Consider the following 27,065-nt stretch of genomic DNA (forward strand, 5'->3'; position numbering starts at 1 on the left):
CAAAAAAGCTTTCCATAGGCATTTGAAAAAGAAAAAAACCAGGAGTTTATCTTGATCTCTTAATCCACCAGGTTTCTTTTCTCTCTGCTTTCTCTACCTCGACAAGCTTGGTAATTATAATTTATAGCACCTGCTCACTTTGAAATACCTTGGACTCTTTCTGCCTGGCAGAGGAACAGACACAGTGCCCATCTGCTTTAGGTAAGTGCTCACAAACCACAAAGTCGTTAATTAGACTGACACACGACTCTTCCAGAATGCACATGGTATGTTGTTACTGCACCTACAAACCACTGGCAGCCAGACACTGCCAGGGGATCACAACTGCATCTGAGCATTATGTAAGGCCTTGGCAGCCCTTGCAGGGCTCAGAGCATTGCCATCAGGTGTGCGTGTTCTTTCTAATCCTCCCTACTGGCCTTCCCAACATGCTTCCCAGATAAATCAAGCCTGCTGGGAAACAGCTCCCTCATACTTGGTAGGAGGCTCCGTCTCCAGAGCTTGGACTTTTCTTTTGAAATCCAAATTCCTCTTTGTATTCATCTAGAGAAAGCTGCCAAGGTGTCCTTCCTGACAGCTGGGGCTCCAGAGAGTGATGTCTCCACATCCTGTGGCTGACAGGGAGCAGGGCAGGTCTGGTTCTGCATCTTTGCAGGACCTGCTGGGTGGTTTTGTAAGCACAGGGGTGTCTGATGTTGATGGGGCTACCTGGGTGGGGGTGACACTTGCCCCTCAAGCCGGCTGACATCCATGGACAGAATGACCCATGGACACTGGCTGGGGAAAGCCAAACCCTTTCAGGAGGGATGGTGCAGAAGGTCCCTGATGACCAATGGTTGCTTTTACCCAGTGGTCCAACATGGAGCAGCCAAGCTTTGGGTCAGACCAAAGCTAGACCTACCAATGCCCTTCTGGCACAGAGGTATGTGGGATGGATGGAAACCTCCTCCTGGTTGGCTGGGGTTCACAGCCCCTGAGGGAGAGTTTGCAGGAGGAAGGCCTCTTACTGTGTTTGAAATTTGCCAGAACTCAGAGCTGCATCTTCCTTGGTTAGGAAAGATATGGGGGATCACACAGGGAAATGGGAATGTCCAAGAGCAGAGTCCAGAGGGGAACACTCTGACTCTCCCATCTCACTGAAACATGTCTGAACTATTTTTTTTTTCTGGCTTGCTGTCTGTCCAGTGAAGGATCTTCAGTAACTTGGGCTCCCAGGGAGCCAGTGTGCCTCATCTAGAGTACTTCAAATTACTGTTCTGCCAGTGCTGGTTCCACAGCATGTCTTTTGTGGGGAACACCACCCCTGCCATGAAAAATTCTGCACACCTGAAGTCCATGGGTTGGCAGCTCTGAGAAAGCTCCTTAGCTGCAGACAGGTGCCCATCAGAAGGCAAGAAGAGGGGGAGAAGCAGAGCAGTGTAAGCGTGGTCTTTGTGACATCTGTGTTTCTCCTTTTTTACCTGGTCATTTAGAGCCAGCTGTGAGCAGGACCCAGGTGCAGAGAGCTCCTGCTCTTGGCACAGAGGGCAGCTGAAGCCATGTGTTCAGGCTGCCACAAAGCCAGAGGTGAGAGGCACAGGGGGTGCATGTGCAGTGCAAGAGGGCCCCAGGCTTTCCTGTGGTCGAGGCACTCTGGAGCAGGGAGCTCAGGCTCTGCCTGTGTCCCTGGCTCTGATCACCCTGCACAGGGAACTTCAACCTGCATCAGCACCTGGGCACCTGTCTGCAGCTAAGGAGCTTTCTCAGAGCTGCCAACCCATGGACTTCAGATGTGCAGAATTTTTCATGGCAGGGTGGTGTTCTCCACAAAAGACATGCTGTGGAACCAGCACTGGCAGAACAGTAATTTGAAGTACTCTATATGAGGCACACTGGCTCCCTGGGAGCCCAAGTTACTGAAGATCCTTCACTGGACAGACAGCAAGCCAGGGAAAAAAAATGGTTCAGACATATTTCAGTGAGATGGGAGATTCAAAGTGTTCCCCTTTGGATAAAAATGAGGATTGGCTTTCTTCTGCCCTCTGAGAGACAGCATTTATTGAAGTTTCCTCCTGCCTGGCCTCCCCTCTTCTCAAGCAGGTATGTAAAGCTGATCTCCTGCTGTCAGGGCCTCCCAGACTCCCTGCAGACTTCCAGGGTTCCTCATCTCAGGGCATGCACCCTGCAGAGCCTGCAGGAGCTGCCTGCACTGCCCAGCACTCTCAGCCAGCACGCAGAGGGACCTCAGGGCAGGTCTGGATACTCCTCCTGCCTGGGAGCCAGGCTTGGACTGCAGCAGTGCCACAAGGGACCCTGCAGCTCAATTCCAAAACTTGGGTGATGTGTCCTGTCTCATCCTCTCTAAATGCCAGAAGCCAAGACAGCTGCCCCATTTGGAGACCACAGGAGTTCATTGACACAGTTTTTTGCTGCATTTCAGATCTACCTTTGTGCTGTGCAGGCAGTGAATGCCAGCCTCTCTCTGTCCCACAGTGGCCAGAACATCCCTTTCTGTCCCATTTGTCTGGTCACCTCATCTCTTGAACTGATGGACAAGTCTTTCTGATAGAACTTAGCTAAAAACAGTTGCTCTCAGTCTCCACTTAGTTTTCCTGCTTCTGTGGTAATCCTGAGAAAAAACTTGGTCCTTGAGAAGTCTGCCTTTCCTCTCCTGGGTCAGTTTGTCCCTGAGGGATGCTCACTTTCCCTTCAAATCCTGCTTGAATCCCAGAACGACAAACAGGGACACTAAATGTAAACACCTGAAAGAGCAAGAAAATAACCACCACACAATCCCTTTCTGTCTGGTACTGGTTCCACCCCGCTCCTGTTGGCTCCCATTGTCACCCCCTTCCCAGCTGTGCTGCTTGCTTAGGATGTATAGCCAACATGCAAACAGAGAGTTACATTTCACAAGTGCCATACAAGCCTGGTAACTCATGGACTGTCATGATGTGCCTTATAGCCACTTCCCCTTCTGAATGGAAAAAAGGAGTCTCTGAGCAGCACAAAGACACTGGGGCTCACATGGCCTGACTGGTAATTCCTGAAAACTGTGCTGTGGGTGACCTCTGGGTGTTCCAGGCTGGCAAAGTTTTTGGCAATGGATACACAGGAGTCTCATAAACTTGTGGAAAATGACTCAGATATTTGAAAAAGAGGGGGGAAAAAATCACTCTAATGCAGACCTGCATGGAGTCTCTTGGTCTGAGGTGAGTAGCCACATTTGGAGAAGCCATGGCAGTAGAAACTAAGCAAAGCATCTCAGCCCTGTATTCCCCTTCAGACACAGTCCATGCTGTGCCACTCCTGATGGGTGGAGAGCACCTCTGAACATGAGCTAGGAGGAGAACTGCAGGACTTTGCAAGCACTCCCCCAGGGGAGCAGCACAGGGTGAGACCCAGGATGCTCTCCAGGTCATGTTTGCCCCAGTGTGAGGCACAGCAGTGGCACCACCTTGTCACACTCTGTGTGTGCTCAGAAATGTCCCATCCACCCCCAGCAGGGCTGTGCCTTGCAGCCACACTGGGCTGTGTCACCAGACCTGGTTCTTGGCACCTCACCCTGCCCAAGGGTCTCTGCAGGGCAGCTTCTGTGGGAGGAGGAGAAAGCTGCTCTCCACAGCTGCCTGGAAGGAGGTTATAGTGAGGTGGGGGTAGGGCAAGAGGAAATGGCCCTAAGCTCCTCCAGGGGAGATTCAGATTAGACATTCGAAATTATTTTTTCTTTGAAAGAGTGGTCAGACACTGGGATAAGTTGCCCAGGGAGGTGGTGGAGTCATTGTCTCTGGAGGTGTTCAAGAGGTGTCTGGACGTGGCCCTCAGGGATGTGGTGTGGCGGTCAGGGTGGTGGTGCTGGGTTGGTGGCTGGATTAGGTGATCCTGAGGGTCTCCTCCAACCTTGATGATTCGGTGATTATATGAAAGTGCAAATCAACATCTTTGTCTGCACATGCCCTCCACACTTTAAAGAAGTCAGGCTTGAGGCAGAAGAGGAGTTTGGTGTGGTGCTAATGCAAGGCAGAGCTGGCTTGTGCCTGTTCCCCTGGAGGATAGCCTTCCTGTGGAATACCCACACTGGAGCAGAGCTCCCTCCTGTCCTCTCGTGCTCAGGGCAGGTTTCACTACAGCCTGGGGGTGATCTGTGCTCAGGATCCCTCTGAGAAGCACTTTTTGCCCTTCCTTTAACCATCCCAGACAGGGAAGAGTTCTCCATTGCATAGAGCACTTCTGAAACTTTTGCCTCCAGAAGAGACTGCCCCCCAGCTGGCTAAAGAGTTGTGCCAGCCTCAGGGGCACACATGCAGAAGTGACAGCTGGGGATGTGACTGATCTCCTGTGGCTTCACCCTGAACTCTTGTAAGCACAGACAGAACGGGATGGGTGAGCTGGGTTCACTGATGTCAGACCTACACAAGTTACTCATTTGCTGCTTGCTCTTTGTTACAGAAATCTTCTCCTGGAGCTCTTCATCTTCCTGGCACAGGTTGCCCGGAGAAGCTGTGGCTGCCCTGTCCCTGGGAGTGTTCAAGGCCAGGTTGGCAAAGGGCCTGGAGCAATGTGGCCTCGTGGGAAGTGCCCGTGGCAGGGGGCTGGATTGAGATAACATTTAAGGTCCCAACAGATCTGCTACAGGGGATGATGCTGTTCCCAGTACGCTTTATATTTATAGATTTCTTTACATTTTTATATGCTCTGCCAGTTCTCAAATGGGCTCCCAAAAACGGTGTTAATCAGTCACCTGTGTAAAGCTGACAGGACAAGAGTAAATGGCCTCAGGCTGTGCCAGAGAAGCTTCAGGTTGGACCTCAGGAAGAATTTCTTCACTGAGAGGGTTGTTAGGCACTGGAAGGGGCTTCCCAGAGAGGTGGTGCAGTCCCCACCTCCATCCCTGGAGGTGTCCAAGGAGTGTCTGGATGTGGCACTCTGTGCTCTGGGCTGATCTTGGAGGTCTTCTCCAACAGTGATGATTCTGTGATTCTGTGCTCTGATTCTAAAGAAGCCCTGGGCACTCTGTGACCATGAGAACGTGTCTGGAGGCTCACTTGGATGGAGGGGCACTTTAGACCCCATCCCATGAAAAATTTATTTTCTCAGCAGGAGTTTTCCTTTGAACTTCCTTGCTCCCACTGTGCCTGGTGAAAATGCTGTGGGCCTGGCTGGGGGAGTTGGGAGCATTGGGTGGAGCAGCTCTGCAGGACTGAAGGTGTCGGTGCCTTTCCCATTCTGAACTCAGGTCTTGTCAGACTAACAGTTTGGGTTTTTTTTTAAAAAACAGAGGGAAGAGTGGGAGGTCACAGTCCCAGTCCCTCCTGTGCCCAAGCTGGGTCTGGGACAGGGTTCAGAAACAATGAGGGGCTGGGAAAGGACCCTGAGCCTCAGGAAGAGCTGGGGAAGGCACAGAAGATGTGGCTCTATTGCAGGGAAATGAGGTCAGGTATCTTAAAAATGGATGATGAGAAGAGGAGGAGCAAAGGAGCCCAGAGGGACCAGGTGTGGCTGCTTGTGCACTGCAGGGGTGAGGGGCTGAGGGAACTCTGAGGGGCAGGAGCAGCCCAGACAGGTTGGTGCACAGAGCAGGGCTGCTCAGGAAAGGCAGGAGGTCCCTGCTAAGTCACCTCAGACCTTGGGTGGGAACCAACCAGCTTGGACAGCTTGTTCTGGGGGCAGGGAGGACACAGCTGGCTGCAGCAGTCTCTGGCCACTGTGGCTGCAGCTCTTGAAAGCAGTGCTGCTGGGACAGGCATTAGCCATGTCCCAGCCAGACCTGCCCAGATGCTCTCCCTCTGATTTTATTCCAAGCCTAGTCTCCCTCAGGTTGTCTAAAGCAGCTTATTTCTTCAAAAATTTTGCTTTTACTCTTCAGTTTCTGCAGGAAGAGCACTGGATCCCAGGTGGCCCTAGGTCCTGACTCAACTTTGGAGACACCTGGGGAAACCACCCTGGGTGAGGTGGCCTCGAGATGCACTGGGAGCAGGTACCTCAGTGCTAATTCCCACAAGGGATCCTCCCACCCTGCCCCTTAAACAACCCCAGAGTGCTGCAGGTGTCTTCTTGGGGTGGTTTGCGTTTCTCACGTGCCCTGTGGTATTTTAGCAGGGGCAGTGGGCTGAGGAGATGCAGCATGAGGACCTCCCAGCCCTAGCCCAGGTTGCCCCCCAGCAGTGGGGAATGCCCCAGGACTGGTGGCCAGAGCTGCAGTGGTGGCTGTGGCAGCAGCTGAACCTTCAGAAGCCAAGGCTGGCTCCCTGCAGCCGTGGGCTCTGGTGGCACTGGCTGTCACCCACTGGCAGGGCATAGCTGAGACAGGAGAGGGGGGAAGGGATGTTCCTGGGGCAGTGACCTGCTGCTGGAACCCTGGGTGCTGAGAATTTGACTTTCTGTGCTGACAGGCACTGACCCCCAGGAGAACACTGCACTGACCTGAGGCCATGGAGAAGCTTCCAGAATGGAATGACAGAACTGGGATTGTGGGTGTGGAGTTTGAATAGAGGTGTGTGATATCACAGGGTGGAAAACTTAGAGTTTAACATTTTAGAATATAGTAATAAAGCAAGATGGAGGTTTTAGAGTAGAGGCTGCTCCTTCTTCTTCACCTTCTTCTCCATGGGTTTGGGTGGTTTTGTGTAACTGGACAGAAAAGTCTGCATTGTGGGATATGAGGGATTATTTATTGGGTTGAAAGTGAAAATAATTTAGGTGTCATTTCTTAACTGGATAGTTTATCTTTTAAAGACTTTGTAGTGATAGATATGGGGCCATTTTTGTAGCTTGTTAGTGAAATACTGCAGAACTCACTGCTTGTGAGACTGTAAGATAGATAAGGAAAAATAAACATCTGAGTCTGAACACAAAATATCATCTCAAGCACTTTCAATCCCGACCCTGACAGAGGCAGAAAAGAGAACCTGCAGCCTTCCATGCCATGCTTCCCTTGAAAGAGAAGTCACTTGGAAAACAACCTGATCTCAAAATCCCTGGAGTGGGGGTCTTGACTCTGGCACTGGTGGTGATGTCAACACAATTTAATAATAACCACAACCATGTGCCAAGGATGTTTCAACAACAAATGTTTCAAATCTCTTCTGGCAGAAAGAACATTTATATCCTGCACAGCCAACACCCCCATTGCAAATTAATATTTAAATTAATATTTACAGAAACTCCTACTGGGTACTGGGAGGGCCACACATGAAGAACTGTGCCCAGTTTTGGGGTGGCCAGTGTAAGGAGGATGAGGAGGAGTGAGACAGGTCCATTGGAGGGGCAGTGGCTGAGCCAGGGTCCCAACGCATTTGCCCCATGAGCAGAGGTGGAAGGAGCAGGGTTGGTTTCACTTAGCAGAGAAGGGGCTGAGAGGAGAACTGCCAGGGACCTGCAACCAAAGATGATGGAGCCAAGCCCTTCAGGGTGGTTCCAGGTGATCAAACAAAGAGTAATGGCCACAAATTGCCTTCTAGGAGGTTTAGGTTGGACTTGAGAAAAAGTTTCTTCCCCAGGAAGAACAGCCCCAGGCTACCAGTGAGAGGAGAATCTCTGTGCTTGGAGAGACAAAGCTGCAGCTGCCCCCCTGAGTATCTGGGATCATCCTGCTCCAGGCAGGAGACTGCCAGAAACTGCTCCCAGCTGACATTTATGTGATAAAAGGGCCGTGTAAGACTGGGACTGAAGTTCAGGATTAAGGGAGAAGGTCAGATTTTCAGTGGTTCAGTGTGGGCGAGACTGGGGGTTGCACGGCCGGGACGGACGGAGACGAGAGATTTTTGAAGCCAGGTCGTGGAACTTGTGGTTTATTGCAAAGGGCGTGGGTACAGGGCTCTGCTGGGAGCTGCCAGCTGCAGCTCGGAGCAGGCCCGAGAGAAGAGAGAGGATGAGAGGGTAACAACGTAAAAGGCAAGAGCTAAGAGCATAGAAAAGTAAGAGCAAGAGTAAAAGCAAGAGAACAAGAGAGTGAAGTTCTCGTTACAATACAATAAATCATCTTTTGTGTTGAATATTCTGATTCTCGCTAACTGAACTAGTAGAGCATACAAATCTTATAGTATTTACATACAGCTTATAAGAATCACTACATTACCATATTGTGCTACATTTTAAACTTTAAATCTACTCTTCGGACCTCTTCTGCCAAGCTGGCAGGGTCTGCTCTGCCCCTTGGAGCTGCCTGCTTGCAGAGGGTATTGTTTCATAAAGAGGGGATTACCTTCAGCCGGCCACACCATTGTTTTCCCGTTGTTCAGTAACTAAGGGATGTCAAAGCTTGCTTTCATTTTAATCTCACTTATAGTTTCTATATTCTCAAAATCTTTTGCCAGGCAATCATATTTGTAAGGCTTTCCTGTTTCATCTTCCCCAACAGTTCAGGCCAGCTCAGAATGCTCTTACACGCTTCAGCTGTGCTCCCTGCACCAAACACACCTTCCCTAAATCCACTGGCACTCCCAAGGTCTGGTCTCAACTCTGCCCATACTCAGGAAACAGCACAATTCCAAAGTGCTGTGATTTTTAGGGAACACAGGAGCACAGACCTGCTGTGGGCACAGCTCCTTTACAGGAAAAGCACAATCACAGCCTCAGCTTCTTCCCAGGGCTGAATTGTCAAAGTCTTTCCAGCGGTTCTACCCCGCCACAGTTATTCTCCATTTGGGTAAAACAGCCCAGCTCGCCCTTTGACAGCCCAGAGTGATCTCTGTGCTCACTGGCAGGTCCTTTCCCCACTGTGGTCCACAGTGCAGAGGACAGAGACTCTTTGGGTGGATGTTTTCCAATGTTCCTTGAAATATGCATTGGCTCTGGTGGCCTTTTCATCACAATGCACACATGGGGAGCTGTAATTTCAACATCCTCTACCAAGGCAGTGTTTCTTCCTTGAAAACTGCCCTCCCCTCCCTTCCACTCTAAGTGACAGTAATCTTTGAATAAATTGGAAAAGAAAAGGAAGAAGGAACAGAACATCCTTGACAAAGGAACTAATGACTCAAATGCTGGGAAGCCTGGGGTCCCCAAGGGACTGTGCAGCTCGCAGCATTGATTTTTAATGACTTACAGAGATTGGAGATTTGGAAGATCTCTCAGTGCCTCTGCAGGGATGCGGCTCAGCTGATTGTTCTGCAACATCCTATAATTAGAAGAAAGAAAACTTTGTTAAAAACCCAACAACAACAGCCTGACACGAAATGGAGGATGCTGCTGCTTGTTTCTGAAGTTGTTCTGGGCTCTTGCTGGAAAGCTGGGAAGCACCACTTGGCCAGCCAGGGCTCTTAAGCAAGTTTAAGGTGTCTGGCAGGTGAGCTGGCAGGTGAGCTGCAGCCCAGTGTGGCCCAGGAGGTGCAGCAGAAGGGCCAAGGGGAGTTTGGTGCTGCACAAAGGGGCCTCTGCCCTGCAGATGTGCCTCTGTTGCCCCAGACTGGCACCAGTGCTCTGAGCCAGAGTGTCCCACATTTATCCTGGAGTCAAGCATCCTTTACCCATGTGTGTTCCCTCAGTGGTTCCCTCCAGAGGGGATGGAAACCAGCCCTGGGCAGCTTTCCTTCCCCACTGTGGAAGAGGCACAGAGGGTGAGGAGCTGCTCACCACTGTTTGCTCAGGGACCCCACAGCCTTGGCACAGCTGGCAGCAGGAACTGGAGCTGCTGTGGAAAAAACCAAACCAGAGACTGCAGAGAGAGCAGGTGCCTGGGGCTGCTGGGAGGAGCCCTCAGGGGTGGAAGTGAGTGCAGGGCATGGAGGAGGGCAGTGCACATGGGGACACCTACACAGGTGCTGGGGTAGGAGGAGACAAAGGCGACAGTGCACCCAGGGTGGGTGTCTGAACAGCTCCAGGCATGGAGGCAGAGTGAGAACCAAACTCCAAGGGCTGTTTCAGACCTGGTCAGACACAATCCTCTCTCACTGGCCCACTGGAACACCACACATCTGAGTTCACTGCTGTCATCATCTCAGCATCTTTGCAAAGGCTGTTCCTGACTCTAGACATGCCTCTGTCCTGAGCTTTGTTCCTTCCAGAGCTGGGACATCACTGACATATGCTCCCCCAGGTATCAGACACATCCCAGCAAGGTAGCTGGGCCTGGGGAAGTGCCTGAAAAGGGAAAGTTTTACATACCTGAGGTTACTCAAAAACCTTCTTAGAGTGATTGGAGATGGCATGAAAAAGGAAATGGTGCTTAGGGTCCTGTCATAATTTACTGCCAGTGCCAAAGGAGCAGGACATGGCCTCAGTGGGGAGGGGCAGCCCAAAGAACAGGGACCCACTGCAGTGACTGAAGCCTCTCTGCCAAGGATTCAGAGTCTGACATGGAAGGGAGTTTGGAAAGAGACATCCTTTAAAAAAGGAAAGATTTAGGGCACAAAACTTTTTGACTTCTGGAAGAAAATAGGGACTTACCAATAAATTATTTGTATGAACACAGAAGAAAGAGCAAGGAAACTGTCAGAAGTAGCTTGTGAAAAATGAGTTGTGCCAACATTTTTTTCTATACAAGGTAAAAGAGCATAAGAATGGAGAAGAAAGAATAGACACCAGCTACCATGACTTCAGCTTTCCTTTAGTAAAATGTTAAATTTTGACATTTAGTGCAGGGGAGAAGATGTGTTTGGTACAAAAGGGCAGCAGAGAGGCCACACTTAATAAATGGTTCCCTTCCAAATGAAGAGCATGATTAAGAACTGAGAGCATCTCACCCGGCATTTCTGCCGACAACTTGCACACATGAGGAGAGAGTTTGGTGTGGAGGAGCAGGTGGGAAATGCAGAATTCCACAGGGAAACTGAGGGAAAGGCCCAATAAAGGAACTAGGTTGAAAGGCTGCACAAATACAGCTGGGCACTGCCTGGGCTAGTGGGAATCACAGGAGAGCCAGGGCAGAGCAGAAGTGCTCTTGGGAGAGAACAGAGACCCTGGGGGTGACTGCAGGGGCTGTGAGGAGCAGGACACCAGCTGTGATGCTGCTGCTTCTCTTGATGCTGGACCAGCTCTGGCCAGGCCAGGCTGTCCCACCTGGGCCCTGCCCTGCAGGACACGAGGCAGCAGCAGAGCAGCCAGGTGAGGATGGGGAAATGCCAAATCCTCCCCTCTGGGGAGCCTAGAACAGAAACTGCAGGGCTTGTAGAAGAGTGGGATTGATGGGGCTCCTCCAGCCATGTCCCCTCCTGCAGCTCCTGTGCACAGCTGGGCCCTGGGCAGCACAGGGGGCCCTGGGGGTCCCACTGCTCACAGGGGCCACTCCAAGCCTCTGACACTCTGACAATCACAGCTGCCTGCCCCCTCAGCTCCTCTGTTTACCCCCTCCCAGCACTCTGCCCCTGTCACCTCCCTCTCCCCCTGCCTGGGGATCTCCTCCCCTCCTGCTGCCCGTGCTCCCGGGGCAAGGGCAAGGGGCAGCGAGCACCAGGAGCTGCCTCGCTGCTGCACCCAGAGCCCTTCCCATGGGGGGCACGCTGCCAGGCTGCTGGCACCCCTCTGCCATGGCTGCCACCCCCACAGCACGGGTGGCTGCTGGTCCATAACCATGGGCTGTGCTTCTCCTTCCCAGCTGAGCAAGGCCCTGGGAGCCCCAGGGATGGATCCTGTGGGTTCTCTGCAGCCCACGGGGATGAAAACCTCATCCAGGGGGGCAACTGTCCCACAGGGACCAGCACAGCCTCTGGGGCTCCTGCTCCTGCTGAGGGATTTGTTTCTGCAGCCCAGGTGTGCTGGGGAGATGAAACCCTGGCTCCTGCAGCCCAGTGAAGTGGAATAATAATTCATGAGTGTTAAAAATCAAGAGGTTGTGGAGCTGGACACAGAGAGATACAGAGTGGAGCTTCAGAAAGTGCTTTCAGGGTTTTGGTGGGACAAACATTGAATCTCAGTGGCTCTCTGAAATGAGAGCTTGGTGTTTAGTGTTGATCATTGGAAGTATCTGAAAGCAGCACTAAAGCAAAGCCCATTGTCACACTTCTGCTGGATCCTGCTGTCTGCCATTCATGACAAGTCCCTCCTCCAACCAGTAAAACAGACTGAGAGACTCTCCAGACCACCATCAGCATGGACTGGTTCCAAAATGAAGCCATTTTGGTGCAGACAAACAATATTTAAGGAAGATGCTTCAGAGACCTCAAAAACCACTGGAGTGGTGGACAATGCTGTTTTTCACAGCAGCAGGGCAGCTAGAGAAGTTTTCAGATGCTGGGACTGGGACAAGAACCAGAACTTCTTCACATTGCACATAATGAATCCAATAACTCATCGTCAGAGCATGACACAGAGAAACCAAAACCCAATTCCAAACAGAGTTTGATAATATTCTAGGGCCAGGGCCACCCTGGCATTAAACAAGAAATTCTCCATTCAGCCTCAAGCTCAGGAAAGCTCCAGCTTTTCTCACAGGGAGCTCAGGTTTTAGCAGGAGAAGACATGCTGTGTTTGTCCCTGGATGTCCCAGGATGGCTTCTCTTACAGTCTGGTGTTAAGGACAGCCCCCATCAGGCCCTGCTCACTGCACTCACTCCTTACACATCACATTAAACCACCCTGGCTTAACCACTTATTTTTCATAAACAACATACAACATGATTTTGGGAAGAGCTCAAACAATTCTACCCAAACCTGGTGGAAGATGCCAGGTGGATGATCCTACACAGCTGCAGGATCACAGCTGCTCTCTGTGCCACCTCCTTCCTGGGCTTAGAGCTGGTTCCTGGGGCTGCTCCATACCAGGGTGCTACCACAGGAGGATGGCAAAAGGGTTCAGAGGACAGCAGAGCATCTGAAAAGCTGGAACAGGGCTGCTGGGTCCCTCTCTGTCTAAGTTGTGGCATTTTGCCCTTTGGGGTGCTGCTCTTGCATAAGAAGAGGGAAGACAATGCTGCAGCTCACTGAGGACAGCACCTGCAGCATCCAAGGATGGCCAACACAATTCTGCTTCAAGAGGTCCCTGCACATTAATGTCAGCAGCACTGAAAAGAGGCAACAACTCTGCAAACCAGTCACCTGTCACCTCCTGACTCATGGTCCTAAAAGCCTGGGGCAGACTCTGTCCCCTCCCCACATTCCTGCAGCCCCCAGGGAGCACCCTGCTTTCCAGGGTGTGGGCAGGGATGCTGGTGCAGGGTCTGTGTGGAGCCCAGGCCTGCTGCAGGATGCCTGCCTGAGGCACACACAGTCTGTGAAGCTGGACCTCAGTCCACAAAATCACAGCGGCCCCAAGATCCCAGATCACACTGGCCTCAGCCTTTGTCTGTCAGCATCTGTCCATTCCTGCCTCTCCCTCAGCTCCTGCCTTCCAGCTAAATCCCTGGATTACACTGGCTTTCCTACAGCAAGGTGCTGCTTCACAGCAGCTTGGGGACAACCTCAGTCAGAGCTCAATTTCTTGTGCCCAGGGAGCAATCCTGGTCTAGCTGATGTGATTTCTCAGCTGCTGAGTCTAATTTTCTTCGAATTTATTCAGGATGGTGAGGCCCTGGCACAGGGTGCCCAGAGCAGCTGTGGCTGCCCCATCCCTGGAAGTGTCCAAGGCCAGGTTTGAGGCTTGGAGCAACCTGGGCTGGTGGGAGGTGTCCCTGCCATGGCAGGGGGTGTGGAATGGGATGGTCCTTAAGCTTGCTTCAAATCCAAACCATTTTGTGATTCTGTGACCTTGCTGGTTGATGAGCCAACTTCTGGACAAGCTGAGGACACTCATGAACATGACAAGCAAAGACTGCTCAGAGCAGCAATGACTGAAGCCCAGGTGTGGATGGAGCACTGGCACCTTGCTTGGCACTGCTCAGGTGGTGCCAGGGCTTGCAGACACCAGTAGGCACGGACACTCCACCTGCTGCCCACAGCAGTCTGGCTGGAACCAGAATAAATCACAGCTCCTCAGAGGTCAGGTTTCATTTTCAGGAGGAGGAGGATTGTTTGTTGGCAGGGACCACGCCTGAACAACCAGAAAAATGTTGGGATCGGGTCCCATCACACCAGGATCCTTGCACAAGAGAGCCTCAGCAGACACACAGCCCTCAGAGGTACAGGCCTGTGCATGATAAAATGTCCCCATCCTGGGAGGCTGAAGTGACTCAGCCAGCACAGTCAAAGGGCTGTTATTGCTGGAGGCAACTGTGCCTGGAGCCCATGCATGGGGATTAAAGACATTCCAACCTCTGCACGTTCCTCTTCCCTCCCAATGGGAGCGTCTCTTGGATGGGCCACACCATTGCCTTTGTCTCAAAGCCACTTCTGCACTGCACAGCTCAGGGCTGGCCAAGAGCAGGGTCTGTCTAGGGATTGCTGAAGTGTCCCAAGCCACCTCCAAACCTGCCATCCTGGGGCAGCTTGACTTTTCTGGTGATGCTGTTTGATGTGTGCTCTCACTCCAGGTGAGTCAGCACCTGTCCTGGGCCACAGGAGGTCCTGAGGGCACAGCTTAGGAGGAAAAGAGGAGGGGATGGGGAGGTGGGCACTGGGTAGGGCCCATCCAGGGCATGTGGCATTGCTGAACAAGGCCACTCCTGTCCAGCCTGCCTGTTGATGGAGATGAACCATGGGCATGGCTGGGGAGAGTGTGATGGGAGGGGGTTCAGGCAGTGCTGAGTCCACACCCCAGGCTGTGCTGGGCAGGACAGGGCAGTGCTGGGCAGAACTGGGCAGTGATCATACCCCAGGCTGTGCTGGGCAGTGCTGGGTAGTGCTCACACCCAGGGCAGTGCTGGGCAGTGCTGGGCAGTGCTCACACCCTGGGCAGTGCAGCGCTCACACCCAGGGCAGTGCTGGGCAGTGCTGGGCAGTGCTCACACCCTGGGCAGTGCTGGGCAGCGCTCACACCCAGGGCAGTGCTGGGCAGTGCTGGGCAGTGCTCACACCCTGGGCAGTGCTGGGCAATGCTCACACCCAGGGCAGTGCTGGGCAGTGCTCACACCCAGGGCAGTGCTGGGCATGCTCACACCCAGGGCAGTGCTGGGCAGTGCTCACACCCTGGGCAGTGCTGGGCAGTGCTCACACCCAGGGCAGTGCTGGGCAGTGCTCACACCCAGGGCAGTGCTGGGCAGTGCTGCCAACCTGGGCAGTGCTGGGCAGTGCTCACACCCAGGGCAGTGCTGGGCAGTGCTGGGCAGTGCTCACACCCATGGGCAGTGCTGGGAGCAGTGCTCACACCCATGGGCAGTGCTGGGCAGTGCTCACACCCAGGGCAGTGCTGGGCAGTGCTCACACCCAGGGCAGTGCTGGGCATGCTCACACCCAGGGCAGTGCTGGGCAGTGCTCACACCCAGGGCAGTGCTGGGCAATGCTCACACCCAGGGCAGTGCTGGGCAGTGCTCACACCCAGGGCACTGCTGGGGCAGTGCAGGGCTCACCCCCAGGCTGTGCAGGCAGGCTGGGCAGCACAGGGTCTGCACACTCCCACAGGCTGGTTGGGGCTTGCTGAGGAATGGAGTGGCAGGGTGGGCCTGCTGTGGGAGCAGGTCTGCAGCCAAGAGGATGCACTCAGGCATTTTGCCCTCCACGTTTTGGGATGAAGTTGTGGTTGCACTTGGAGTCTTTCCCCTGGAGTTTGGTGTGGGATTCCTTCTTGGCTAGTGAGCCCTGCTGCAGCATGTTCAGCCAGGAGTCAGAGCAGGGGCACTCCTGGCTGTGCAGGGCAGCGTTTGGGGAGGGACACCTGAGCAAGGCTAGGATGGCTCTGAAGCTGTGGCAGCACAAATCAGTCCCATGGCCAGCTGGGATGGAGCTTCTTGGCTGATGGAGCTCCAGCCAGAACACTTGGAGGTGAGAAGCATGCAGGCAGATAATGAGGAGAAATTTCCAGTTTTCCAGTTTTCTCATAGAGAAATTTCCAGTTTTCTAGATACTCTCATTAAGCAGCATATTCTGCCACCCTGGAAAGCTCCAAGGCTGGGAGAACATGGATCAAGGAGCTGATTTTGAAAGGGAAGGAGCTTGCAGAGGGTCAAAACAGCTTGTGGGGTGGCTTCCAATGATCCTGGCAATGAAGCTTGCACTGAGGAGCATCAGCTCTGTGGAGAGAGGTGGGTGAACCGTGCTGCAGAGCAGCCCCCAGCAGAGCTGCACTCCCAAAGTCTCTGCTCAACGATGGACCTGCCAGTGGAGAAAACCTCTGAGCACCAGCTCCTGCTGCTGAGCATCCACCCTGTCAGCCTGCCCTTGTCTGAGGGGGCTGAGGAGGCCACATCTCCCCTTGCCCTTGGCTGGCTCCAGGCTCCATGCATGAAGATCTCAGCCCATCCCAGCAGGTCTGGGGCACAGTGTTTGGTGCAGTGGGGCAGCTTGGCTCTTCCCCTGCTGCCTTCCCAGTCTCCACACACCTGCTTCCCTGGGTGTACCCCTGCATGGTTTCTGCACAGGCCTATCTTCATGGCCACTTTCCAGGTGGTTTTTGTGAGTGAAGCAGCCAGAGGAGGCAGAGCCAAGAATCTGCTCCAGGTTCCAGAACCTCTGGGATTCACTCCGAGGGCAGGGAGAGACCATCTGCACAGGCGGGTTGGTGGAGGAATTCCCAGGGTGTTTCCCATCCTTTTTTAAACATAAACTGATTCTCTGGGAAGACTGGGAAAGCACCAGGCCCATGACAGCCCAAGAAGCATGTGAGAGTTTACTTATGGACCTGCACAGGATTGCAATTAGCCCTAGGGCTCTAGCACACTAAAATTAAACTAGGAAAATTGTTTTATCCCCAGATATCAGCCTGCCTCCTCATGGGACCCCCCTGTCACCAGAGGGAAGATCTTTGACCCTGCTGTGAGTCAGCTCCTGAACTGCCCAGGTTTCAGCTGGTCATGGCTGGGGCAGCCATTCCAGCCTGTCACTTGTCAAACCTCAACCAGCCTGGGACACAGCACCCATATCTCAAACACAGCACCCCCAATATCCCAAAACCTGCTATTCCTTGTGTTCATATATGGAGATGATGTATTTCCTGACTCATTGCAGCAGCAGCCTGTCCTTGAAGGTTTGTGCCCATCCTCATTCCCCTCTCCTCCAGATTGTGACCTCAGCTGACTCATTGCTCACCACCAGATCCCAAATCCTTCTCACTGGGCTGCAGGAGCCAGGGTTTCATCTCCCCAGCACACCTGGGCTGCAGAAACAAATCCCTCAGCAGGAGCAGGAGCCCCAGAGGCTGTGCTGGTCCCTGTGGGACAGTTGCCCCCCTGGATGAGGTTTTCATCCCCGTGGGCTGCAGAGAACCCACAGGATCCATCCCTGGGGCTCCCAGGGCCTTGCTCAGCTGGGAAGGAGAAGCACAGCCCATGGTTATGGACCAGCAGCCACCCGTGCTGTGGGGGTGGCAGCCATGGCAGAGGGGTGCCAGCAGCCTGGCAGCATGCCCCCCATGGGAAGGGCTCTGGGTGCAGCAGCGAGGCAGCTCCTGGTGCTCGCTGCCCCTTGCCCTTGCCCCGGGAGCACGGGCAGCAGGAGGGGAGGAGATCCCCAGGCAGGGGGAGAGGGAGGTGACAGGGGCAGAGTGCTGGGAGGGGGTAAACAGAGGAGCTGAGGGGGCAGGCAGCTGTGATTGTCAGAGTGTCAGAGGCTTGGAGTGGCCCCTGTGAGCAGTGGGACCCCCAGGGCCCCCTGTGCTGCCCAGGGCCCAGCTGTGCACAGGAGCTGCAGGAGGGGACATGGCTGGAGGAGCCCCATCAATCCCACTCTTCTACAAGCCCTGCAGTTTCTGTTCTAGGCTCCCCAGAGGGGAGGATTTGGCATTTCCCCATCCTCACCTGGCTGCTCTGCTGCTGCCTCGTGTCCTGCAGGGCAGGGCCCAGGTGGGACAGCCTGGCCTGGCCAGAGCTGGTCCAGCATCAAGAGAAGCAGCAGCATCACAGCTGGTGTCTCAGGGCAGGTGGGTCCCAGCCCAGCAGCCCTTTGCTGGCCATCCCCCAGGGAAGTTCAGTGTGAAGCCTGAAGGGTGATTTGCCCTCCCCAGTTCCTCTTCTGCCTTGATTTTCAGCAGAGCCAGAGTGGTTAAGTATAATCTCAATGCTTTGCCTCTGCCTAAAGTGAAGAGACAGGAGTTTCCTCCATGCTCCTGTCTTTTAATATCTGACATCCCAGCATCTCTCTGATCTTTCCTGCCTCATGGGCTCTTTGGATTCCCATCTCCAGATACCCCCGGAAGAGGGGAATATCTGTGTGGTTTTGGTGGAGGTTAAAGTTCACTATCTGTGTGGTTTTGGTGGAGATTAAAGTGCAAATAAAAGCACACGGCTGCAGCAATGCTTACACTGGGCCTAAGGATTTGGTCTGGATGGGGAGCAGTGCAGTGAGCACCTCATGTCCCATGACATGCTGTCCTCTCCCAGTGTGGTTGCACAGGACATGGACATAACTGGGGCCAGTCTGGTGTTCCCCAGTTCCTTGGTGCTTCCCAGTTCCCTGGCACACTTGTGCATACTGCACATGCACCAGTTTACACCAAGGTACAGCTTTAAGGGCTGCACCCTTATCTCTGCAGTACCCACAGTGTCCATAACCACAGCACCCTACAAACCACTGCCCTTCCCCAGCACCACAAACTCCTCTCAGTCTTTCAGGCTGAAATTGATATTTGCAGTCTCAGAGCTCCAGGATACAGGGAGATCTTGGTGAAGCCAGCTCAGCAGTGGATTCTGACCCTCAGCAGCCTTGGATGGGGTACAGAGAAGTGCAGGAAAGGGAAGAGGGAACCGAGCTGGGGAACAGGGTGAAGGTTTTTGGTCACTCCCAGGGCACAAGGAGCAGGGTCATTCAGCCCCATGGCCTCTCTCCAGGCTCTGCTCTCCAACCCTGGCCACAAGCAGACTGAGGGAATACACTTGTTCCCCCTGATTGCTGGAGAGATGGAGCAGATCCTGCTGAGCTGCTGCAGAGCCACCAGCCCCAGCCAGGTCACTGCTGAGGGACCTTACTCACCACCTGCAGGAAGCAGAGGGTGGCCTTCATCTGCCTTCTTGTGGTTTTCCTCAGTCTTCTCTTGGTAGAGAAATGAGTGAGAGTCCCCACCCTTGCCAAGAGCCTTACCAATGTGATTAAGCTCAGTGCTCCCAAGGTGTGTCCTGGCAACATTTCTATTTCTAGACCTGCTCCAGCAATTCCCAGGGACCACTCTGTCTCCATCGTGTCCCTCAGTGTGGCCCTTACTCCTCCAGTGACAGAGGAACAGGTGGGGTCAAAGACTGCTCTTCCTGGAGGGTGCAGGGACCTGACACTGCTTTCCCCCAAACACCTCACTCCAGTGGAGCCCGCAGAAACTGCAGAAGGCAATCAGAGCATCTCCTGTAGTGAGGGCACATGGCAGCACCACATTCCACTGCAGACAGGCCAGGAGAACCATCAGAGTCTTTGGAAGGTGAAATGCTCCCAGTGATGTGGGGTCTGGTAGTGCCCCTGCTTTGAGGAAGCAGAAACTTTGTTAAGTAAGAGGTTCATGGGTGGATCAGTCACTGTGAGCATCCACCTTCCTCCCCTGGTGGCTGGGCCAGTGCTCTGCACACCCCCAGGAAAGGTTTGGGGTCAGGAAAGTGCCAGAGAACAGCAGGAGCATTAAGATTGGACAAAGCCTCTGAGATCACTGAGTCCCACCATGAACCCAGCCCTGCCAGCTCCACCATCACAGCCCCTGAGCAGGCCCATGGCTCAGTGTCAGCCAGGGCTGCAGCCAGCCACAGGGACATGAGAGCCCAGATGCCACCCTGTGCCACTGGCACAGCCTGGCTGAGAGCAAGGCAGCTCATCCTGCAGCATGAGGACACCAACCATGGGTCTCACAGCACAGCATGGAGCAAGCTTGCCATGCAACATTTCCAGCTGGAAAGGCCCTGATCCCTCACCCCTCAAGCTTCTCCATGCAACATTTCCAGATGAAATGCCCTGATCCCTCACTCCTCAAGCTTCCCAATGCAACATTTCCAGATGAAATGCCCTGATCCCTCACTCCTCAAGCTTCCCAATGCAACATTTCCAGCTGGAAAGGCCCTGATCCCTCACTCCTCTCCTGGCTCTGGGGTCACTGGTGAGGGTGTCCCTGCTGGTGCTGCCTGTGGCTGTGTCAGAGAGCCCTGTCCTGGGGCAGGAGGGCAGAGCTCACCCTCCCCTTCCCACGGAGCTGGGGGCTCTGAAGGGAGGCACTGCTCCAGTAAAGCTGCATTTGTCCTTACCCAGGCCTGACACAAACAGAATTGATCAAAAGCACCTTGAAAAGCTCCTGTCCCCAGAGCAGAAAGCTCCTCTTGTTGAAATTGGGTGGGAGAGCTGCGGTTTTTCCTCAGTTCCTTTGATTTGTTGCCTAATGCAGGGGATGGATAAATCTCTAAGCCCTGAGATTTAGGGCAGGATTCATACTTTACATCTTCAGAAGACGTAGTAAACAGCCTTATACTCTCTAATCCTGGGAGCAGGTTTGTACCTGCTCTCTCTGCATAAACTGGACCAGCTACAACAATTTCACATTGTGGCTGAGTTCAAAACATCCCCTTGGGGATGAAATGTTTATTGCAGAAGATTTTTAAGATGGCTCCTCAGGGAGAAAGGGACTCCCGCCTCAACATCCTGCCCAGGCCCTGAGGGCTGTCACATGGACACAAGAAGCAGAGTGACTCCATGAGCAGTGAGACACCTGAGGAAGGTGTGAGTGTAGGTGCCACAGCAGAGCCGGCTCAGCTGAGTGTGGATTCCAAAGTTTCCAGAGGAGCTTTGTCTCTCAGACCTTCCCCACTGGGCAGCAGGGGTGGGTGCTGCCTGCAGTGACCTTTACTGAGCAGGGTTAGCCTGCAGTGACCTTAACTGAGCAGGGTTAGCCTGCAGTGACCTTAACTGAGCAGGGTTAGCCTGCAGTGACCTTAACTGAGCAGGGTTAGCCTGCAGTGACCTTAACTGAGCAGGGTTAGCCTGCAGTGACCTTTACTGAGCAGGGTTAGCCTGCAGTGACCTTTACTGAGCAGGGTTAGCAGATCCCAGAGCGCTGCAGAGCTCCAGGGTCCAGCTGCCTCCATCAGCCCTGGGGGCAGGCTGGGGTCCCTCAGGTCACACTGCCCAAGGATCCCACCTTTCCCAGGTTACTCCAGAGCCCTGCAGAGGTCTCTTGGGCTGTGAAGGGGCTTGTGGTGAGGGCAGCTGAGCTGCACAGAGCACAGGCCCCTTTCCCAGGTACCTGGACCTTGGAGTTGCTCCAACCCAGCCCCCACACAGAAGCAGAGCAGAAGGGGCCAGTTTGGGGTCAGGGCTCTACATCTGGGGGACACCACTTGAGGGGGGGTTGGTGAGTTTGATGCAGAATGTGAACCTCTGCAGACTCTCCCAGGGCACATTGTGGGCACACCGTGCCCTGGGGGGCCCTGCTCAGTCAGTGGGGTGGGACACAGCTCCCCACTAGGGGGACACAGCTCCCCAGTAGGGTGGGACACAGTTCCCCATTGGGTGGGACACAGCTCCCCACTGGGGGGACACAGCTTCCCATTAGGGGGACACAGCTCCCCATTAGGGTGAGAAACAGCTCCCCATTGGGTGGGACACAGCTCCCCAGTGGGGGGACACAGCTTCCCATTAGGGGGACACAGCTTCCCATTAGGGGGACACAGCTCCCCATTGGGGGGACACAGCTCCCCATGGGGGGGGGGAACACAGCTCCCCAGTAGGGTGGGACACAGCTCCCCAGTGGGGGGACACAGCTCCTCAGTGTGGGGACACAGCTCCTCAGTGTGGGGACACAGCTCCCCATTGTGGGGACACAGCTCCCCATTGGGGTGGGACACAGCTCCCATTGGGGGGGACACAGCTTCCCATTGGGGGGACACAGCTCCCCACTTGGGTGGGACACAGCTCCCCAGTCACCAAGGGCAGGTCTGCCCAGGTGGGTTTAACACCTGACCCCACACCTTGAAGCTTTGCATCCCCTTGGGATGGCTGCAGTCCCTGCTCATGGCCAGTGCCAGGGGCTGGGAAGAGGCGGGACAGGGATTGTAAGAGATGAGTAAGTTACTTACAGGATCTTCAGGCTGTAGAGGCCAGAGAAAGCTTCCCCTGGGATCCTGGAGATCTGGTTTCCAGAGAGGCGTCTGCAGTGGAAAGAAGAGGCAGCCATGTGTCAGCATCCTTGTGATGACAGTCCCCTGTCTGCAGAGGTTTAACAGCTCCTCCGTGCTGCCCCTGTCCCCTCCAGAGGAGGCTGCAGCACCTGCAGCTGAGCCACAGTCCTGAGCTTGGGATCATCCCCTTGCCCAGCCTGAGGAACAGCAAAGAAAATCCCAGCTCCTGCCAGACCTGAATCCAGCATTTTCAGCATCCAGAGACAGCTCATGGCTTAAAGGCATTTCCTGGATAGACACAGGTCCCCAGCACAGTCAGTGACCAGCCCACAGACCCTGCTCCATGCCAGGCCTTGGCAGAGAGACTGGAGCAGGGCAGAGCTGTTCCTGCTCATGGGAGGACTGTCCCTAAATCCTGGCTGGTGAATGAGGGCCAGGGGATGGGAGAGGAAGCAAAGAGCAGCATCACAATGGGAAAATGGGACATGTCTGGGACACAGCAAAGAGCAGGGGAAAACATTCAGAACTTACTGAAAGAATTTGTTGAAGGAACCCTGTGGGATTTGCCATTGTACAGCATCACCTGATCTTAGAACTCAACATTTGACAAGGCCCAGAGCGGGCTGGGGAATGAAAAGGTATTTGTACTTTTCAGTGCCATTAGAATCTGCTTCACTGTTACCATCAGGACTATGGTGGGGGCATGTGGTTGAGCCAGGACTGAAGTTCAGGACTTCTGAATCTAGGCTTGACCTAGAGAAGAGGTGACTTTTCTCTTTCTCCTCCTGTTTTGAGGACAAACATGGATGAAGTCCCAGCCCCCATCAGCCAGAGATCATAAAGACAGGTTCAACAACCTGATTAAGACCCTAAATTGCTACTAAAATTGGCCAAGAATCCTGTGTACATGACTTGGAGTGGAATGTTGCATCTCCAAAACAGAGACAGTGAACATCATTTGTGACCAGGCTCATCTTCAGAAAGTCCGAACCAGGCCCAAGAGGTTTGGTACAGACCTGGCAAAGATATTCATTAAACTTTTGATTCTTTTTAGGCATTATGCTGGGGAAGAAGACAGGTGGGGAGGCTGAGCAGTGCAATCCTGGCTGGAAGCAGAGTACAGGGGAACCAGGGCTCTGCAGAGGTCACCCAGGGGACCAAGGTGTTTTGGGCAGCCAGGCTCACCTGTGGCAGAGCAGGCGTGTGTGGGTGCCTGAGCTCTCCCTCCCCTCGGGAATCTGGAGAAAATCTCTCCCATAATTAGGCCTCTGACAGAATAGACAGCACAGGGTCCTCTCTTTAATGTGTGTGAGCAGGTTGGAACCTGCCTCCTGCAGCACATGATCTGCCTGGCAGGCTGGGCTATTTGTCACTTAGGGGCTGTGATTTGGGGTAATTGCTGCTTTTGATTGCTGATTTCCACATGGGAGGGAGTGCTGTCCGGGAGGCTGGAGTGCTTGCCTGGAGGGGATGTGTTCCTGCACGGCATCCCCAGCCTGCTCCTGCATCCTCCTCCCTGGCTGTCTGTCCTCACCTCCCCGCAGCTCGGGGCTGCAGCAGCTCACACCTACTCCAGGCTCAAAGTGCCTTTTCTGGCAGCTCCGTGCCTCTCTGCTCATTTTCCTGGGTGTGTTTGAGTGTTTGCCAGGTTCCTGAATGGATCTGGGACCTCCAGGATTAACAGGAGAGGAATGTGAAGCTTAAATGGAGCTCCAGCTGGGGCTGCTGGCCTCAGCAGGGTGTGGGGAGCCCCAGATGCTGGTGGGACACGTGCAGAGCCAGCTGATGTCACCTCAGCACTGTGGGCAGCACAGAACATAAGGGGGGAAATAACTCTGCGTTATTTTGAAGCAGATGCCCTGCTTTCACTGGGTGAAATTGGAGGTTTCCCAGGTGACTTTAGAGGTTCAAAGCACCCCCAGCCCCAGATAAGGCCCTGTGCCTCACTGTTGCTGCAGATGGTTCTGTCCTTGGCCATGTTGCACCAGACTGTGCCTTGTCTCTGGGACACCTCTGGTCTCTGGCTCTTCTCTCCATGCCTTTACCTCCTCCCTGCCACCGAGGCAGCCCAGCTCCTCTCCCCAGGGTCAGGGGTCCATGCCAAGCCAGGAGCAGGCACAAAAGGAGCCACCAACCACAACCACTTCTCTGAACTCCTCTCCCAAAGCAATTGACACTGTCATTGGGGTCCAGGATGGGCTATGCCCACTTCTTTGCAGGGCCTGGGAGGTGGGACATGTCTGTGTTTGTGCACACAGGCTGAGTTTTCACTTTCCTAGAGGGCTGCATGGCTGGGTGTGCTCACAGGGTCTGGAGGTGTGGGGTTTGGAGGTTTGCTAGACCTCCCAGGACAGGTGCTGCTGATGCTTGGGCTGGTAGCCAGGTGTTCCAGGCAGAGAGCAAGGCTGTGCCACCTGTCTGAGAGCAGATGAGGAATGGGTGAGCCTCTTGGGGTGGCCTGTCAAGGGTGAACACTGGGAACATGTCACAGAACCACAGAACAGTTAAAGCTGGAAGGGACCTTAAAGCTCATCTCATCGTCCCCCTGCAATGGGCAGAGACACCTTCCACCAGCCCAGGGTGCTCCAAGCCCTGTCCAGCCTGGCCTGGGACACCTCCAGGGATGGAGCCCCCACAGCTGCTCTGGGCACCCTGTGCCAGGACCTCACCACCCTCACAGGGAACAATTCCTTCCCAATATCCCATCCAACCCTGCCCTCTGCCAGTGGGAAGCCATTCCCCTTGTGCTGTCACTCCAGGCCCTTGTCCCCAGTCACTCTCCTGTTCTCCTGGAGTCCCTTTCAGGCCCTGGCAGGGGCTCTGAGGTGTCCCTGGAGCCTTCTCTTCTCCAGGTGAGCACCCCCAGCTCTCCCAGCCTGGCTCCAGAGCAGAGGGGCTCCAGTTCTTGGAGCCTCTTCCTGACCATCCTTTGCTTCCATGCTGTAAACTCCTGTGTCAGTTCATGTAAGAGACCAAAGACATAAAATCTTCCTGTGTGGGACCCTTCCTCTGTCCATGGTCACTTGGCACTCTTCCAAGTGCTTGGTTCCCTCTGTCCTTCTCACTCAAACTCTCCAGCAATTCCCCTGCTTGGCAGACAAGCACCCATTGAATACATCTGCAGAATTCAGATCCCACAGGAAATGCAGTGAAATGGTTCCTGCCTTTCCATTTAAAATGGAACAATAACATTTGAAGTGATGCTGCCAGTGTGTCATCCCCTGAGACAGCTCCTAATTTACTCCTTCTGTGGAGGAGGCTTGGGTGAATAACCCCACCAAGGAGGACAGAAAGGCACTGCCTTTGCCCTAAGCACAGGGAAGAGAAGCTATTCTTGCAGGGCTGAAATTCTGGTCCACATGGGCTCAGCTCTAGGCCTGCTCAGGGCTCTTTTTAGGACAGACTTAATTCACTGTTCTCCTGAAGTTTACACTGTGATATAGGGTTGGGAGAAAGAGAAAGCTCTGGATTTAAGGTGGCTGATAGAAGGAGGAGAGAAGGGGCAGGTAGAAGGGGAGGGTGACAGCTGGATGTGGCTGCCTTGCTTCAGAAAGCTTGTGGTGGATTTTAGATCCTGCCCCCCCGCCTCCCCTTCCACCACTCCCGTGATTTCTGGGAACATTCCTCCAGGCTTTGATCTGCATTCCCAATACACTCCAAGTTGGAACAAACTCATGGCTTACCACTGTATGGTTGCTGCTGTTCAGTTACCACAGGCTCACCCTCCTGTATCTTGGGCTTCTTGGTCATGCTACAACTTCCATGGCACGCCCGAAGGCTGTGCTGGGCAAGATGGCTCATGTCAGGTGCTCAGGCAGCTCAGTGATGCTCTTATCACTCACATTAGGAGGCAGGAACGTTGCCCATTGGCAGGACAGGACAAACATGTGTGTCCATATTCCAGTGATTCTCCCCGTGCCAAACTTTTACTGAGCGTGGCGGCCGCCCCTTTGATCTCCTGCTCAGGTTGGTTTCTCAAGCACTCACCCTCTCGAGGCAGTGTGCCCAGACACTCCATGCTCCTGCCTAAACTGTGTCATCATGCCAAGCCTGGGCCTTCCCCTGGGCACACAGGGGACCACAGGCCCCGTGTCATGCCTGAGTTTGCTCTTGTGCTGGTGCAAAGCAGGAATGAAGCCAATTAAGTCAACAAGTGAAAACATGGTGCATTTGAGGAAAGGGCCAGGCCTGGACTCTTCCTTCTCACACAGGAATCTGCAGCTGGTCCTAGTCTGGTATCTCCTGAAGATGCCTCTAATGTGGTCTCTGCTGTCTCACTCCATCCCTGAGGAGAAGACTGTGCCTGTTTCCAGCCCTGCTCGCTGTACCCCCTCAGTGCCTGTTCCAACTCGATAGATTGATCGCATTTGTTCTTTTGTTTATGGTCCTCAAGCCAGTTTTCAACCCACATAAATGCTCATATGCAAGCCAGTTTGCATTCATTTGCCAAGTAGTATTAATAAGACACAGCTCCTTAATGAACAGGACACTGAACATCTTCACTCAATCTCTTTATATTAGAAACTGCAAGGGTTTTCTATTTGTTCCCTCCAAACCTTCAGAGCAGTTTTCACTTTTGACTCTACTTTTGGTGCCCCATTTGGGGTACCTCAGAACATAATTAGTAATATGGAAAGCACTTTTCAGGAAAACTGGGGCCAAGTATCCCAACTAGCAAGGATTTTTCAGTTGCTGAACACTCTCCCTGGTCTTAATGGAGTAGAAGTATAATGGAAATCTCTAAATTTTCAAAACATTTTGAATTTGGTTTGGACCGCTGCAATATCTTGGCCTCATTGGTCAGTGTTCATGGTAGACAACCCCTTAGAAGCTCTGCTCTCCTTGTCCTCACCTGCACCTTGGCCAGTGCTAAGGACAGCCCTCACACCATGCACAGGGATGAGCTTTGGAAGGCTTCCTCAGAGGAATTATCCTTTAACTCTCTCTGTGCTTTTGCTCACCCACTGAATTGATGAGCAGCACCATCCTCTGCCAAGGACTGGTGCCATCCAGGGGGACAGAAAGTCCTGGATGAACCAGAGCTTGTCTCCTTTTTGCCAGTGAGTTGTACCCTGGTGCCTTCTCTGCACAGGAGCTGTCAGAATC

At 53.6% G+C, this 27,065-nt stretch overlaps 1 protein-coding gene across 3 annotated transcripts in view; it reads right to left on the minus strand.

Annotated features, from left to right (window-relative positions):
* Positions 1 to 27,065, minus strand: part of LGR6 (leucine rich repeat containing G protein-coupled receptor 6) — a 164,801-nt gene that overhangs the window by 71,245 nt on the left and 66,491 nt on the right. For all 3 annotated transcript variants that reach the window (XM_018922252.3, XM_009097410.4, XM_050985225.1), the window contains exons 3-4: positions 21,918 to 21,989; positions 9,026 to 9,097 (exon numbers count right to left, since the gene is read on the minus strand). In XM_018922252.3, the coding sequence (XP_018777797.3) occupies positions 9,026 to 9,097; positions 21,918 to 21,989 (144 nt within the window). The remainder of the gene's footprint in view (positions 1 to 9,025; positions 9,098 to 21,917; positions 21,990 to 27,065) is intronic.

Source organism: Serinus canaria, chromosome 26 (genome assembly GCF_022539315.1).
Source record: "Serinus canaria isolate serCan28SL12 chromosome 26, serCan2020, whole genome shotgun sequence".
NCBI classification, from domain to species: domain Eukaryota; kingdom Metazoa; phylum Chordata; class Aves; order Passeriformes; family Fringillidae; genus Serinus; species Serinus canaria.